The 16,325-nt window shown below is 36.4% G+C and overlaps 1 protein-coding gene across 1 annotated transcript in view; it reads right to left on the bottom strand.

The window, feature by feature from the left end:
- Window positions 1-16,059, bottom strand: part of GRID2 (glutamate ionotropic receptor delta type subunit 2) — a 1,460,772-nt gene extending 1,444,713 nt beyond the window's left edge. The window contains exon 1 of the mRNA XM_044224485.1: window positions 15,695-16,059. Coding sequence (XP_044080420.1) covers window positions 15,695-15,782 — 88 coding nt within the window. The 5' untranslated portion in view covers window positions 15,783-16,059. The remainder of the gene's footprint in view (window positions 1-15,694) is intronic.
- Window positions 16,060-16,325: the final 266 nt, after the last annotated feature.

Consider the following 16,325-nt stretch of genomic DNA (forward strand, 5'->3'; position numbering starts at 1 on the left):
GTTGAGATTCTCTCTCCCTCTCTCTTAGCCCCTCCCTCCATTCTCTCTCTCTCTCTCACTAAAATAAATAAATCTTTAAAAAAGTATAATCATATTAAGAAAGGAGAATGAAGATACATACTTTAAAAGGTCAGTAATATTTAGAATTAATAATTCTGAAATTATAAATAAGCAACATAGTAATTACAAATCATAAGGGTCTTGGTGTTGTAAAATTACTATTTTCTGAATGCAAGTAGCTCAGCAATATTTTAAATGGACCACGTTATAATTCGGAAACTACATTATTAAGCAGGGGTCTGAAAGAAAAGTTAGGAAAGAATGACCAGAAGAACAGTTTCCTTTTTTAGATCAAAACAAGATTGGTTTCTATGGAGAATGACCTTCTTTTCTCCATCTGAGTCAGGAATGGGAATTATTGGAAAGCTGCTATCTGGGATATGACAATTCACAGTCATGCTAAAATAATACTGAGTACAAACCAAACTTGGTTTCTCTGTTGTTTCCTACGTTGGTAAATAGCACCTGCATCTGCTCATTCAAGATAGTACTCGGGAATGATGTTAGACTTTCTTTCCTCTACTTCTAAAGAATGACCACACCAATGGCCGCAAGCTTCTTAGCATCTCTCCTGTACAAATTCTCTCTCCATCCCCACTTGCCACTATTTGTCACCCCTCTTCACCAACACACACCGCCAAGGTCTTCTAACTGGTTACTCTCTACACATTGCCACTATAGATCTTTTTCTTTTCTTCCTTTTATTTTTTTTTTTTTTTGACCACTACAGATCTTATAACACAAAGGTGGGCATTTCTTAGCCTAAATTATTTAAAGAATTCCCATAGATCTCACAGGGATCTTCCTAACTTCTAGTGTCTTGTCTTGCCATATCCCCCACTGTAATTTATGTTTCTTCTAAATTACATGCTATTTCCCTCTTTTGCCACACTATTTCATAACTCTGGCTTTGGCCAAAACATATCCCTACCAGATACAGCTTTGTCATGACAGTAGTGAACAAACTTCTTTTTCCATGAAGGTCAATTTATAAAATAGGATAACTTATACTGGCCACATTTTTTTTTTCATTCAAAATAAGAATAATTGAGTTGCATAAATTTTTTGGGAGGGTAGAAGGTAATATAATTTAATATACTTTACTGAACAATAGAAAGCTGATGATGAAATTGATACTTATTATATATATATAATAGAATATTATTTAGGGGAAAAAAAAGGAAATCCTGCCATTTACAACAACTTGAATAACCTTTGAAAGCAGTGTGTTAAATGAAATAAGTCAAGCAGAAAAAAGATAAATACTGCAGGACATCACTTATATGTGGAATCTTAAAAGCTGAGCTAAGAGAGAGTCACCTGGGTGGCTCAGTCAGGTGAGTCTGCCATCAGCTGAGATCATAATCCTGGGGTCCCGAGACAAGCCTAGCATCAAGTCTTCCTGCTCCATGGGATGAGGGGGGGTTTGCTTCTCCCTCTCCTCTCTCCCTCCGCCTGCCACTTCTCCTGCTTGTGCTCTTTGTCTGTCAAATAAATAAATAAAATCTTAAAAAAAAAAAAAAAAAACTGAACTCAGACAAAGAGTAGAGTGGTGGTTACCAGGGATATGGGGTGTAAGAAATGGGGAGATATTGGTCAAAGGGTAAAAACTTCCACTTATAAGAATATCAAGTTCTGAGGATCTAAAGTACAGCGTGGTCATTATAGCTTATAAAACAGTATTATATACTTGGAAGTTGATAAGAAAGTAGGTATTAAATATTCTCATCACAAAAAGAAATTGTAATTATGTGATGCTATGGAGGTGTTAGCAAATGCTACTTGGTGTTCATCATTTTGCAATATATAAATGTATCATATGCATATACATATACAAATGTATCATGAGATCATATCTTAAACTTAAACAATGTTATATGTCAATTATCTCAATAAAGATATATGTTATATCTCAATAAAGCTGGGAAAAAATTACCCTTTCTCTGCGTTCAAGGTTATTTTGTGGAAAGGTTTCTCCTCATTTCTCCTGCTTTATAGAGATTAAAAAGTTTATTTCAACATAAAGTATTTTTATATTTATATCTTTATACATCTTTACATATTTTATGTATTTTTATATTTTATAAAAATATAAAATATTTTAATATATTAATATAATATAAATTTCATTGGAAATTTTCGATCAAGGAACACATCATAAAGCTCAGCTGGCTACAAGAAGCTCTTCATTTGCTTATCATTGCAATGTATAATATCTTAGTTCATATTTGCAGTTAAGGACAATTAATATTTAAAAAATTAGCTTCAGAGGTTCCTGGGTGGCTCAGTGGGTTAAAGCCTCTGCCTTTGGTTCAGGTCATAATCCCAGAGTCCTGGGATCGAGCCCCACCTCAGGCTCTCCGCTCAGTGGGGAGCCTGTTTCTCCCTCTCCTTCTCCCTCTCCCTCTGCCTGCCTCTCCTACTTGTGATCTCTGTCAAATTATTAAATAAAATCTTTAAAGAAAAAAAAGAGCTTCATTATCAGTTTCCATAAGCAGAGAATAACATCTAAATAAGACCAGGAAAAAAATTCTCTTCTTAGTAGTATTTCTAAGGATACTTATACTTTATAAGGAATTGTTCATACTTTCTTACGCAGTGTGAGAGATAAGATGCTAATGTTAGTGTACTATCAATTACAAAAGTATTGTACATTAGCTTCTTAAGTATATATTATAAAATAATAGAAGCATGGAATAATACAGGTGATGTCTCATAGCATTAACCTTCTGTGCACTCTTTCCCTTTTTTTCTCTCATTTGAGGTCCCTGACCAAACTAAAAAGACAACAGAAACTCAAAGAAAAGGTCTTCAGTGGTAGAGAAAGTGACTTGCTTATAGAATCCATCACAGAAAGTGCTATCCATGCCTGAACACAAACTTCTGAATTATTCTCTGATTTGCCATTTTATGATCCTGGCATGTTGTAAATATTCTCATCTTCTCCAAAGAGTGTTAAAGACTGAGCCACATTATATGGTGAATTGGGTCTCAAAGAAAAACTTAATTCCCTAACCATGGTAAAACTGAACAAGTAGATTTCTCAGTAAGAAGACACGACAGCAGATACATCAGCACTTACAAATATGTATATGAACGTATACATTCATTATACACATTATATACACATATGAATGTATATATGAAATCAACATTTGTGTAACAACCATTCAGCTTAATAAGACATCAATAATAGTGTTGAAACGATGCACCTCTCCTTGATCACATCACCTTCCTTCCTTCCCACTTTTCATCTCAATTAACCACTAACCAGACTTTTGTATTTACCGTTGCAGTGTGCTTCACAGCTTCTTTCTAAAAGTACACTGTTCGAATTTTCCCTTATTGTATACAATATAGCAATAGCTGGAAGCCAACTGGGAATATACAATGTAGATGCTCAGTACACAATGCATATTGATAGGAATGTCAATCCAACACATTTTTACATATTTACCTAAAGTGTTTAAAAGGTATAGCTGAAATCCATATATTTCCTTTAAAAAAAAATCACCACAGACATGACACATGGAAGTGAGCTAATCACAGAGGTCCCGGCTGTCAGCAGCATCTCCCCTGAAGGATACTCTTTTCACAAAATATTCTTCATTCTGCCATTAGCCTGTATTATTCAGAGTATTTCTTTTTGGTGGCCTGGAACCATCACTCCTCTTACAAGCCCAGCAGCCAAAAGCAAGTTCTATCTTCAGTATCTGGGCAATATTTTCAGAAAATAAACTATTTCTTCTCAGCAAGCCTGTGCATATGAGCATTCAGGGGCTGATTTTCCGGTTTATAGATTATCTAAAACCCTTTGCTTTGCTCCTTCTTCCTTGTTTTTGGACATTCACTGCTCATTAGCATTGCCACTGAAGGGTAGACAGGAAAAAGAAAAAAATAAGAGCAGCCAGTTTTGCTATTTATTAACTATTCATCAACCACAACAACTTGTTTCTTGTGGAGAAACAAGTAATGGTCAGTTTTTGAACTATCCCTTCTTTTCTAGTTTGTGTTGTTTGTCCTAGTCTCAATTATATTTACATAATTAAAAGTTGGTATAAAAATGTTTTCCCAACAGTCCTTATTCTGTTTGTAAAAGTAACTAATTTTACTTTTTCTGTGAGGTAATTTTCCCCTTTTGTTTGCTAGGGTATAAAACTGTCATTTTTATTGATGTTTTATATACCCAGAACAAAGTACAGATTAGTAACATGAAACAGTAATATACTAGTAGGTTCAAAAGTAAAGAAAAAAAGAAAATCTAATTTAATTTCTCCATACCATGCTTGGTGGAATGATCTGATATGTCCCATTAAATTTAAAAAGGAACTCGTTATTTTTAATTACAGAATAACTGGATCTTAAAGCTACGTCCTCCTTTACTTGACCTCAGAGCACAACTACTAGAGTCTATAGAAGAAATAAATGAAAACAGTAAGAGAAAAAAAGGAACATGGCAGAGACTTACCCTCAGCACTTGCTAGAGCATAACTGCACTGACTTTCTAGTCTATAGGTATAACATAAAGGAACAACCATCAGAAAGATGACTCCAAGAAAGTTTTATTATAAATTAAGAACTTCTATAAGAGGTAATCTCCCTATCCCATTGATATTTTTACCTGAAATATATGCTTGTTTTATGGCATTTTAGGGGCACCATAAAAATGGCATTTGTTGAATTATTACAATCTCCCATGCCCTAGTAGAACATACCCATCCAACTGTGAGTCCTGAATTGCTCTATCTACTTCAGCTTCCAAATATGACAATATGATCTCAGAAGGCAGATATATATAAAAGTTTTTAAAGGATAGTAAATGTGTCTTGTGTGAATAGCTTTGTAATCAACTGAGGACATCTTAGGTACTCAATAAGCATTTTTTGAATTTAAAAAAAAAGGTCAAATGTTATGGTTTTCATATAACCCTAAAAGTATATTTTCTGCAATGGGAGATAATGATCTAGATCATGATTTCTCAGCTTGAAAATAATGAATTATAAAAAGTATCCAAAAACACCATCAGGAAACTGAAGAGTAATCCAGTCCTTTTCAAGTCTGTGTTTGGCTCACCACCACACTATTGATGTGTAACACTTTTTCAATAATTTTGTTAATAAGAAATTTATAATGGTTTTCACAAAAACCTTACATCCTTTGGGCCATGTAAGAATTTCTGGCATTTCTTAAAAAAAAAATCACCAATGTTCTGTTATTACTGTTTATAGAAGCCACAAAGAAGAAACTGGACACTGAAAAACAAGATCATAATTGTCACTATACTACCAACAATTTTCTCTGTTGTCCGATTGTGGAGATTTTCAGAAAAAAGAATCAGTCTTCTAGGTTTTAATTCAATTTAAGCTACATGCAACAGAAGAAATAGGACTGACTCACTTAGGAGTTTAACTCCTAAGATATTACCTGGCCTTTGGCTTTTAAGATGATAAGCCAATCTAAAAGGTGTTGCTTGTGGGGCATGCCATTTTAATGATATCACGGTTAAGTACACTAAGCATCTCCACCAATTTTATGTGGCCGTTAAACTTAAATTTGTATTTAAATCTGCTAAACACTATTTCCCCACCCTAGGAAGTTACGAACTAGCAAGTTTAAAATAACTTTTGATGTTATAGATTTCATTAATTATGTTCCTTGGCTCCAGCCATATACAGCTTGCTTTTTTTAAATCAGTCATTGGTGTGCTCAAACCACAGGATTTCTATCTCCTCACTATTCATGTATTCCATGTTTATACATTAATTGATAGATGTAACCAAGCAGAAACAACATGTGACATTCATATTACATTGTCTCAATAAGACAAAATAGTTTTATGGAGGAAATAGCACTGGAAATGACAAAGAACACAGACAAATATAATTCACCTGCTCTTGGCATTCTTATTTTTACACAAATATTCTTGTTTTAGCTGCAGACAAATGAAATATACATGACTTATATGTGTATTAACAGAAGACCAATGAGAGAACTAAGGTTCATTTTCAGAAGGCTTAATTCTGAGGTTAGAAAATTTAGAACATTTTCTTTCCTCATTTTCACCTATGACTAAAGATCTGTCAGCTATAGTATAGCACAAATAGAAGTGAAATTTCCATAAAAGGAAATACTTAAAGGTGTCACTGCAAATTAATATCATATGAATCTCCTTCATTTATTTAATTTCTATGTGGCAATGATATGCATTGCCTTATGAAATAACTGTATTTTTTTAAAAAGTGTCCCAAGTGATTTTTTAAGTATATCAAATATATAGTAGAATTTGCTTAGAGGAAACCTATAATCAATTCAAACATATCTACTGTAACAAGAGGATTTCATACTATTCTGATACCATTTATTATATAGGAATATCATGTGTTCTTAAAATTAATATATTACTAAAAGACTAAATGTTGGTTCTATTTATAATGGGTACACCACTACTCCTTAAGGTATAATCCACTCATAATTTCAGGTAAAAAATTTTTACCTAAATTTCAGAGCTGATCTGGGAAATTAAATGAAGCACAAAAGCAGAACAACAAATAGAGTCCATTTCAGAGAGAACATCTAAACTTCTTTAATCCACTGGCACTAGCCCAGTTTCACTTGGTCCCAGATTACAGAACAAAACAAAAAGCAACAAGGACAGGCAAACAAACAAAAAATAAAACAGTACTATTCAAACATTTACTATCCAAACTCAGCAATCCAATAGATTTGAATAAAAAGAAAATTTATTTTAAATCCTCTAACTGAAAATGTTCTTATACTTGAAACTTAAAAATTACCTTACATATCTCAACACTGACCTTTAAAAAAAAAAAAAAGCCCACTTTTTACCTCATATTCCCACCCGCACCACTCCCTTGTTCTCCCTTACAGAAAAACTGAGAGTTCCTCAAGTCCCATTAAATCTTCAAATCCTCCCCAATCAGTATTGTGTCACTTCCAGTCCACTGAAAACACTTTTGTCAAAGTCATGTTTATCCTCAACAATTTTCATCCACAGAATTTGACAAGGTTTTTCATTTCCTTCTTGAAATACTTTCCTTACTTAGCTTCAAAACATCACAGACTACTATGTTTTCTTTCTCACACGCCACTCATCTTTCTCTTTTCCTGGATCCTCTTTAGTCTCCCTGACCTCAACATTTTAGACTGTCCCATGGCAGTGTTGGAGTTTTCTCTACATGATTATTCCTTAAATGAGCTACCTCTCTTATAGCTTTGAAGACCGTATCTAAAATGATGCATTCCAAATGTACAGCTCAAATCCCTAAATCCCCCCTAAATTTCAAACTCATATAAACAATTGCCAACCTAATTAAATCCTGAAATTTGATGTTTAATAGGAACATCAAATTTAATAAATGCAAATTCTGATTTCTATCTAAAACTTACTCATTGTCCCATGTTCCCAATTTTAGTTAATAGTAACATATTTCATCCACTTTTTCAAGTAAAAGATCTTGGAAGTCTCTTTACTCCCTCTGGATTTCTTCTAGCCAAGCAATCCATCAGAAAATCCTTTTTCTCCTTGTTAAAATATATCCACAATCTGACAACTACTCATCTACTTCAGCTACCAGCTTAGTCCAATTCACTATCCTCAAACTTATTTTCATATCCGTACCCCAACCAGTCCACCCAGAGTAGATTATCTTACTAAAATACAGACCATTTCATATCACATGTTTTATCTCAATCCCCCAGTAGGCTCCTTATATACCTGGGAGATCTAAATATCTTACCACGACCTATAAAGTCCCTGTACAGGACTTTATGATAAATAGATTTGAATAAAAAGAAAATTTTATTCCTCCATACCTTATTTCTTTCCACTTCTGCTTTGCTCAGTAATAAACGCCATATACGTTCCGTGTTGACTTTCAAGATGTTTCTTAAACAAATGATTCCTTACTGTCTTATTCACTGGCCTTTACCTTTGCTGTGCCCTCTGATATCAGATCCCCACGTGTTTTACTTCCTTCCTTTGAGTCAAGTCTCTGCTCTGGCGATCACCTCTTCAGAGAGTACCTAACCAAACCACCAAATTCAAAATAGCAAATTTTGATCAACTGCCATACCTTCATTTTTGTTCACAAAATTTACCACCACTTGACATTATAACACAGTTTATCTGGTTTTTGCCTCTCCCATGAGAACTGAGTTCCTTAAATACAGAGACATAGCTTACTTGTTCAGTATTTTAAATCCAGAGCCTAAAAACAGTACTCCTTAGAGACAAGGTTCAGCATAAATGTTTCCTGAATGAAAGAACATTCTCCCAATTAGCACACATACATGTTGGTAGTAATGCCGACCTTACCATGTAGTTTTAGGAATATTAACTTCTGGAATTACAATGATTTTGACAATGATGCAAATGTCTTATTTAAGGTTATTTCAGAAAAAATCAGGTACTTAGGCCAATAAAATAATTTGTTTTTAAAATAGTACTTTGAATTATTTGGGGATAAAGAAAAAAGTGTAAGAATTTCTATTTTAATATAGTTAATTACTTAATCCTTCTTATGAGTGAAAATATTTGTTAATAAGAAACTTGACTACAGAGTGATCTAAAATTTAACACACACAGGGAGGCCTTTTGATACTAAGCTTCTTGTGATTGCCTCTGAGCTTCCCTCTGTTCACTCAAGGAAGCTTTCAGTGGATCAACCAAGCCTCATTTCACACTGGTAACCACTTGATGGACAACAATAGGGTTAAAGTCAGAACACCTGGAGCAGGAATCCAAAATTATGAAAACACCAAAGAAACACTGGCTATTTCCTTTATACTCTATATCTTTGAGGGATACCAAACATACGCAAATATTCCTGGTGTGCTTTGAGTTTGCAAATTCTAAAGGCTATTGTAGTCTATGCTAGTTAGAACATATGACTACTCATCAGTCCAGCAGCCTTAATAAGTACAAGCATTGTGGTTTAAGAGTAGCACTGAATGGAACACCTTAGTATCAACACTAGACAAAACAAAAAGAAAACCTGAAACAAAAAATTAACAAATCCAGTTCTCTTAGTCTGATATTGCAGTTACCTAGAATATCTGATAAATATATTATGTACAATTCTTGTTCATACTGAAAAAAATTTCATTTTAATTTGAGTGATTAAGATTTTATGCTCCATTTAATTCCTCTGGTATTTTCTTCTTTTAAATTCACTCTGAACCTTAAGTATAGCTATATGAACCAGAGTTGCTATATATTTTCTCCCAGCTCCTCAAATGCAGGAATATGTTTTCATTTTACTTCACATAATTTTAGACCTTAAATGAAAATTAGTCTAAATCTTCTATTAGCATTGATAATAAATGAAGACTAAAGAAAGTAACTTTCCAGGATGCCTGGGTTCAGTTGGTTAAGCAAGGAACTCTTGATTTTGGGTCAGGTCATGACCTCAGGGTCCCAGGACTGAGCCCCACATGGGGCTCTGCATTCAGTAGGGAATCTACCTGCAGATCTCTCTCCCTCTCCCTCTGCCCCTCCTTCCCTCTTCCCAGTTGCACACACTCTTTCTCTCTCTCTCCCCCCCAAAATAAATAAATCTTATTTAAAAAAAAAGAATAACTTTCCAATTTTGCTCAGTTAGCCATTGATAAAATTGGTACTTAACCCCAAACCCTTAAAATTCCAATCTAGAACATTTTTACTAAGTCTTAACATCCCCCCCCATGTAATTCACTCATCTGAAATTTGTGTCCACACCCAAATGTTAAAAGTCACCAATATAAATGACTTAAATCCACAAATACCCATGTAATCAATTCTAGAATTACTTTTCCCTTATCATTTAGATATCCATCTGATCACTTAATTTTACACTAAGTTCTTAATACATTATTCTAATATATTATAATTAATATTGGTGCAAGATAAGGTCTAAAATAATATGACAAAATGCTCATTCATTTAAGCTCGTACTGCATTCTCTAACTATGTGGATTTGCAGATATTAAAATAAATTATCAGATTAAAGTTGACCTAAGTTTATCTCCATTAGTCTTCTAATGGGATATGCTTGAAGGAAGCATATTGCCTCTTTAAAAAAATGAAATAAACAGAAAATTACTAAGTGATCATAGATACTGGTTATAAAAGTATAAATTACCACAAAAACCCAACAGGACTAATAGTGGTAGTAGTTGTATATGTTTGGAAGAAACTGTTACACTACATAAAACTTAATACTCATCAGGCCAAAATTATCTGAAAACATATATAATCATGGACAAAACTCAATGGATGCCATTGTTTTAAAATATATCTGTATTTGTGCCTACATTTTTTTCATAGCTCTGTGCATGTGTGTTTCACATTACAAACATTTAGTTTGGTACCCAAAAGCTCCATGAGTAAGAACTACCACAGTTAAGAAATAGCTTAATAAACTACATCCATTAATTTGCTTATGCCAGCAGTAATAAGCACAATTGTAGCATTTTTGGTGTCTTAGATTTTTGCACACAGAATATGTATTAAAGGATATATTTCTGTTGTATTTTAAATTTGTGAAAAATTTATATCATTAGGTCTAGGAATCTTATCTACCTGGAGAATAGAGAGTGTTGATATATACTAGAACTACATTTTTGTAAGCATAAGAGACAGGGATAATATTTCCTATTCTGGTTTGAAAATAAAACCACCTGTATCTTACGGCATCACCTCACTGAATAGCATTTTTTTCAGAGAATTAAAAAAATACATCCCTCATGTGGTTTTCAAGTAGGACTACAAAGGAACAGCTCAGAATGCAGTGACACCTAATGGCAAAGCTATCTTTATAGGCCATAAATGTATTTTCTAATAAACATAATGTTTGTGGTAAAACTGTGTAAGTATGGCTACACACCAAAATGTTGCCTGACGATAATCTGAAATATTATGAAAATCTAAAAGCAATACCAAACACTTTACTTTGTAACAGTAATATAACACAAGCAAATGAAGGAAAGGGGAGGGAAAAAGACTTCCAGATTAGAGAGTATGGTTTTAAAATTACAATACCCTTTGAGACAAAATTACAATATGATAAACTAAGCCTTAGGAATTGAATTAAATATAATGCATCTTTCATTGCTCCTAACAATCTCAACTGGTTTCTATTGTTTAAAAAGTCTAAAGTTCATCACCTTGATTTTTATTCTTATTTGAATTAAAATTTATAGGAGATATTTACTGGGTGTACACTTCACTTGGAATAGAAAGCAAAGGTCCTTGGTGTAATGGCTTATTAGTCATGTCATAGTTGATACTGTTGATTAATAACACTGTCTAACTTAATGCACATCTGAATTATGCTTCAAATAACTGTATTAATGATACAGAAAAGAATAATAGTAAAGTGCACCCTTATTTTAAATTCAGAAACTACTTGTACATATATTCCTGAAGTTTACACTATATGTTATCCATAACTTAGGAAGCAAACAACCACTGTAAATAATAAAGGTATAATTCAAATCATTGAGATATCTTACATATACAAGGAGTCCTTAATGACTCCTGGGGGCTATCATACTCAATACATATTATGTAAAGAGCTAGAAAAGAAATATTTTGGTATAAGACACAGTACATTTTCTGGAAATACTTTTACATTCTATATTTGAGAAAACTGTCCTCAGTGCAGAAATCATGAAAACTATTGCTTTAAATCTGCCATCTATTACTATTTTTAATGTGGACATTTTATTCACCCACCAGTTTTATACTTTAATTTGAACTTTCTCACGATGAAAATATTCTGCACATTGTTTTAGTCTTCTCAAACTAATCATAGTTAATGACTATGATCTCAAAGGATAAAGTATCATGTGCTTAGAAGAGAAACATAAATAAATGGTTTGTTTCTATTCCCTGTTGGCATAAAGTATTTTACTATGACTGATAACAAGAAAAACCTGTGAGTGATTTCCGTAATATGTGACCACGCTGTTTGAGAATACCTTGTAGAGATATATAACTGAGGGTAGCTCATTTCAATCAGTTCTATGAGCACAGGAACCAGATAAAGAAATGAGCATACATTAAACTGTTAAAACATGAGATCCTCCATATTAGATTTGAAGCAAAACACAAACTGTGCAGTTGACTGGAAATGCCACCTAATCCCTGCTTAATTAAAGCAGTGCTCTACACTCCTGTTGTGTTTAGGGAGTAAAGAGTGTGGAACGACTGATGTATGAAGAAAATAGCAGTCAGCGTGGATAATCTCAAAGACTTTCGAGCTTTCTAGCTACATAAATCAGAGCGACTTTTGAATAGCCTCATAAAACACAGTATCATTGCCATTCCACTCACGATTTTTTGGTTCTTCCTACAGCATGCAGATCATTAGGAAACTTCTAAGCAATCAAGTAATGTGGGTCTGATGAAATTACTCAATCAATGCACAGGCTCAAAGTAAAAGCATAATTTGAAATTGCAGTTTTTATATGTCAAAAGACGTTTCTTTGGGGAGGGGGGAAGAATATCACAATTGAGGTGATTCATTTCTAAATATGATGTGTGTACATGTGCTTTAAACAAATATATGCAATTATCAAATATCTTTAAATGTGATTTAACAGAAGAAGTAATTATGTATGATATTAGTGCATTTTTGATTGAAAATAAATACACTGCCACTTCAATCACTGGAGTTTAACTATTATGATATATTTCATCATTCTAGTGAGTTCATGTGTTCAATAAAATACATTAGAGTTTAAAATATTATAATTGACTTTTAAAAACTACCTGCACGGAAAAAAAAAAAAAAGAAAAAAGAATGGAGAGAGTTTTCATATATATAATTCTGTTCAACACTAAAAGGATTCAGTATTTAAAGAAACAGAGCAGGTCTTTTTTAGCTTCCAGGTTGCTTGAACTGCATATTGCAGCTACGTTCTACATGAACCCACACTACATGAGGCTAGAAAGACCTTTCATTTCTGCGTATCTCCTTGTAACTCTAGAGTTGAAATATTAACTTTCCCTTCAGTTTCATCACATTCATCCCTTAAATCCTGAAATAATACATTTGCCATAAGCATATTTCTCCTATTAAATATTTAAATGAAAGCAATCACCTCCTGAAGACAATTACTTCTCTTTTGCTAGTCAACCAGGTAAACTGATTCGATGAATAGTAACTGATGGTTTAAAACTTTAGAATGGGCATTTAGTTTTGAATTTATTATACTTCGGCTGGGATGAGAGGTGGAAGCAGGAGAGGCTTTTAACCTCTGACATGCACTCAAATTAGTCTTGGTCATTTTCTTTAATTTGGGAATAATATTTATCAGTATATTATAAAAGATATGAAGAATCTGAAGCAATTATCAATTTGCTCGCTTTCATGGCAATATTAGGTAGCCTGTAAAAGAAGCTAATCCTCTTGCCTTATGTACTAATTGCATTCAAGTAAATTGTCTGGTAAGTGTTCCTTTTAATAGGATATACACAGTTCATGCATACAACTTGCTATCTGAAGAAATCTGTAATTTGTACACAGTTACCTTTTTTTTTTTCCTTTGGTCTGGTTATAAATAAGTAAACCATGTCACATTGACAAACAGAATGCAAAGGAAAAAATACAACCGTTGTGTTCTATTTAGAAACAAACGATCAGACTACATTGCAAAATAGTATTCAGCTGATAAAGGACAGCAAGAGCTGTAGGTGTTTTCAAATAATATATTTATCATGTGGACCACAGAATAAGCAACAAAATGAGCATTTATCCACAAGCCTTGTCTCCTGAGCGATGAAGAGCCTACGGCAGAAATCCCTAATCATAAAACGAATGTAAAGTTACCACATTATATATATACATCCTGTTCCAGTCATTTATAACTGGACATAGATGTATGTCATTTCTTTAAAAGAACACGGTTCGCTTCTGAATTCTATCAGAACATTACTGAACCCCTCAATGAGGCCATAATTTCTCCCTGAAAAGTTCTGAACCCACAGGCCCTGTTAGCCCCCAGGCAAAACGTGATCTAGCAGTCAAGCTCTCTAGTGCTTAATTAATGCCTAAGTGCAAGGTTTAGAATCCTGACCTCATTACCCCTTATACAGAGACATGTATGGTTCTATTGATATAAATGACAGAGAATGGCAGACATGTTTACAAAGACAGCCTCTGAGACCGAGGAGTCCCCTGGAGCTAAGGGGCTGGCCGCTGTGGAGGCACACACCAGACATAAGCCCCTCGCTTGGGCAGGCACAAGAGCCACCTGAAGCAGGTTCCCTTCTAGGACTCTGTGGGGTGGGTGTGTGCGCGTGTGTGTGTGTGTGTGTGTTGAGCAGGGGAGGGGCAGGGGGACGAAAGGAGGGGATGCTGCGACCCATCTGTCGCTTCAATTTGAAGAACATCAAGCCGTGTGGACAGATAAAAGTCCTGTGCCCAGAAAAATTCCCCAAGAGGGGCCTCTCTTCATCCCAGTAAATGAACCTTACTGGCCCGCGGACGCGAAATTTCCGAAAAGGAAATCGTCGCATTAACGCAGAAAAGGCTGCAGGAGCCCGTCTCCACTCAGCTCTTACGGATTAGCAAGTGAGAAGAGTTGGAGCCTGAAGCTGCGAGCGCTGTGCATGATAATGACGCGCGGCCCCCACCCGCCTCCGCCCCCGCCCGCGCCAGCCGCGGCCAGTCCCGGCCCGTCTGGTTGCCAATAGGTGGGGCCACGAACATCTCCGAACCGGCTCGGCGTCCTTCTTGGAGTCAGGCCGCCCGGCCGGAGCCCAAACGCCTTTCCTCTCGGCCTCGCGCGGCAACTCAGAGTTGCCCGCGAGACAAGGCGAGGCAGGTGTCTGCCTGACAGCCCACGAGGGCGGCCAGCGCGCCCTGCACTTCTCGTGCGCCCCGGGGCCAGTCTCGCCGCCGCGCCAGGCCGGAGGAGTGTGCGAAGCAGCGAGGCGCGCGGCTGCCCGTCCTCGGCTACACCGCCGCCAGCCCCTCCCGCCACCGTCGCGGCGACTCTGCGCGAGTACTGCAAAGCCAAGGGGACGGGAAGAGGAAAAGGAGGCTGGGGGCGCAGCCAGCACCCCGTCACCATCGCACAACGCTGCGGCTAACGCAGCCCGCTCACGTTGCAAAACCACCTGTTCGATCCGAAGGGAGCTCCCCCCACCTCTCACCCCAGTTTTCGCCTCACAGGTGACACACACCTCTTCTTCCCCATATATATATATATATATATATATATATATATATATATATATATATTTTTTTTTTTTTTTTAATGGAGCAAATGTACATCCGGGAAAGAATATGGAAGGTAGAGTCGATTAAACTTCCTTTCCCCACACACTCAGAACCCACCCACTCCCCGCGCTTCCCGGCACACACGCACAACTGAGGTAAACTCGAGACCCCCACGCATCCAGCAAACACTCCAAGATTCACCGCGAAACAACGGCCCAAGTCAAGGTTCGAGCATCCACATCCTGCCAGAAAACTGAACAAGTGTAAGGGAAGGTTAGCGGGAAGGGGCAATAAACCGAAGCCAGCGCCAGTGAAACCACACAGAGGGCGGAGAGGGGGAGGCAAAGGAAAACATTCGCTAACCCAAACGTTAGAAGTACCCACAGGCAACACCTGCTCGTTCTTACCGATGTGAATGATTGAATCCGCATTCGCCAAGTCCCAGGTTCGAGACCACCAGACGGACAAAACCAAGAGCAAGGGGAAAACTTCCATCTCCTCCTATGCTGAATCTCTTTTAGGATGGTTTCTCTTTCGATATATATTTTTTTAAAAAACCAGTCCGAAGAGTTTGATGGTCACGATAGAGTTTAGCGCAGCTTTTTCTTTTTTTCTAAATTCCTATTGCCAGAGCAAAGCCTTTAATCGTCGTTGATGAAGGCAGAGCGAATAAGGAGCCCAGCCTGAGGAAACCTCCTTCGCAAAGCCGTGTCACTTGGAGGGGAATTTTGGCATCGCCAGAGTTGTTTGCAGTTTGGCTTTTAAAAAATGTATCCAGCCTCGGCTGCTCTCGGGCAGGGGGAGAGGCTGGAGCTCAGACCATCCCCATCGCTGCGCCGGGGCCGCGGGTCTCCAGTCCCAGCGCCGCCGCAACTTCCAACAGACCACCCCCCCCAACACACACACGCCGGATGTTCCCCTCCCCCTCCCCCAACCCCCAAAAAAAAAAAAAAGCGCCCCCCCACCCCCGCCCCAACAGCCCGCAGAGAATCACTTGTCCTCGCTGCCAAAATAAAATCTAAGTGGAAAGGAAAGATT

This window comes from Neovison vison, chromosome 11 (genome assembly GCF_020171115.1).
Source record: "Neovison vison isolate M4711 chromosome 11, ASM_NN_V1, whole genome shotgun sequence".
In the NCBI taxonomy this organism is placed as follows: domain Eukaryota; kingdom Metazoa; phylum Chordata; class Mammalia; order Carnivora; family Mustelidae; genus Neogale; species Neogale vison.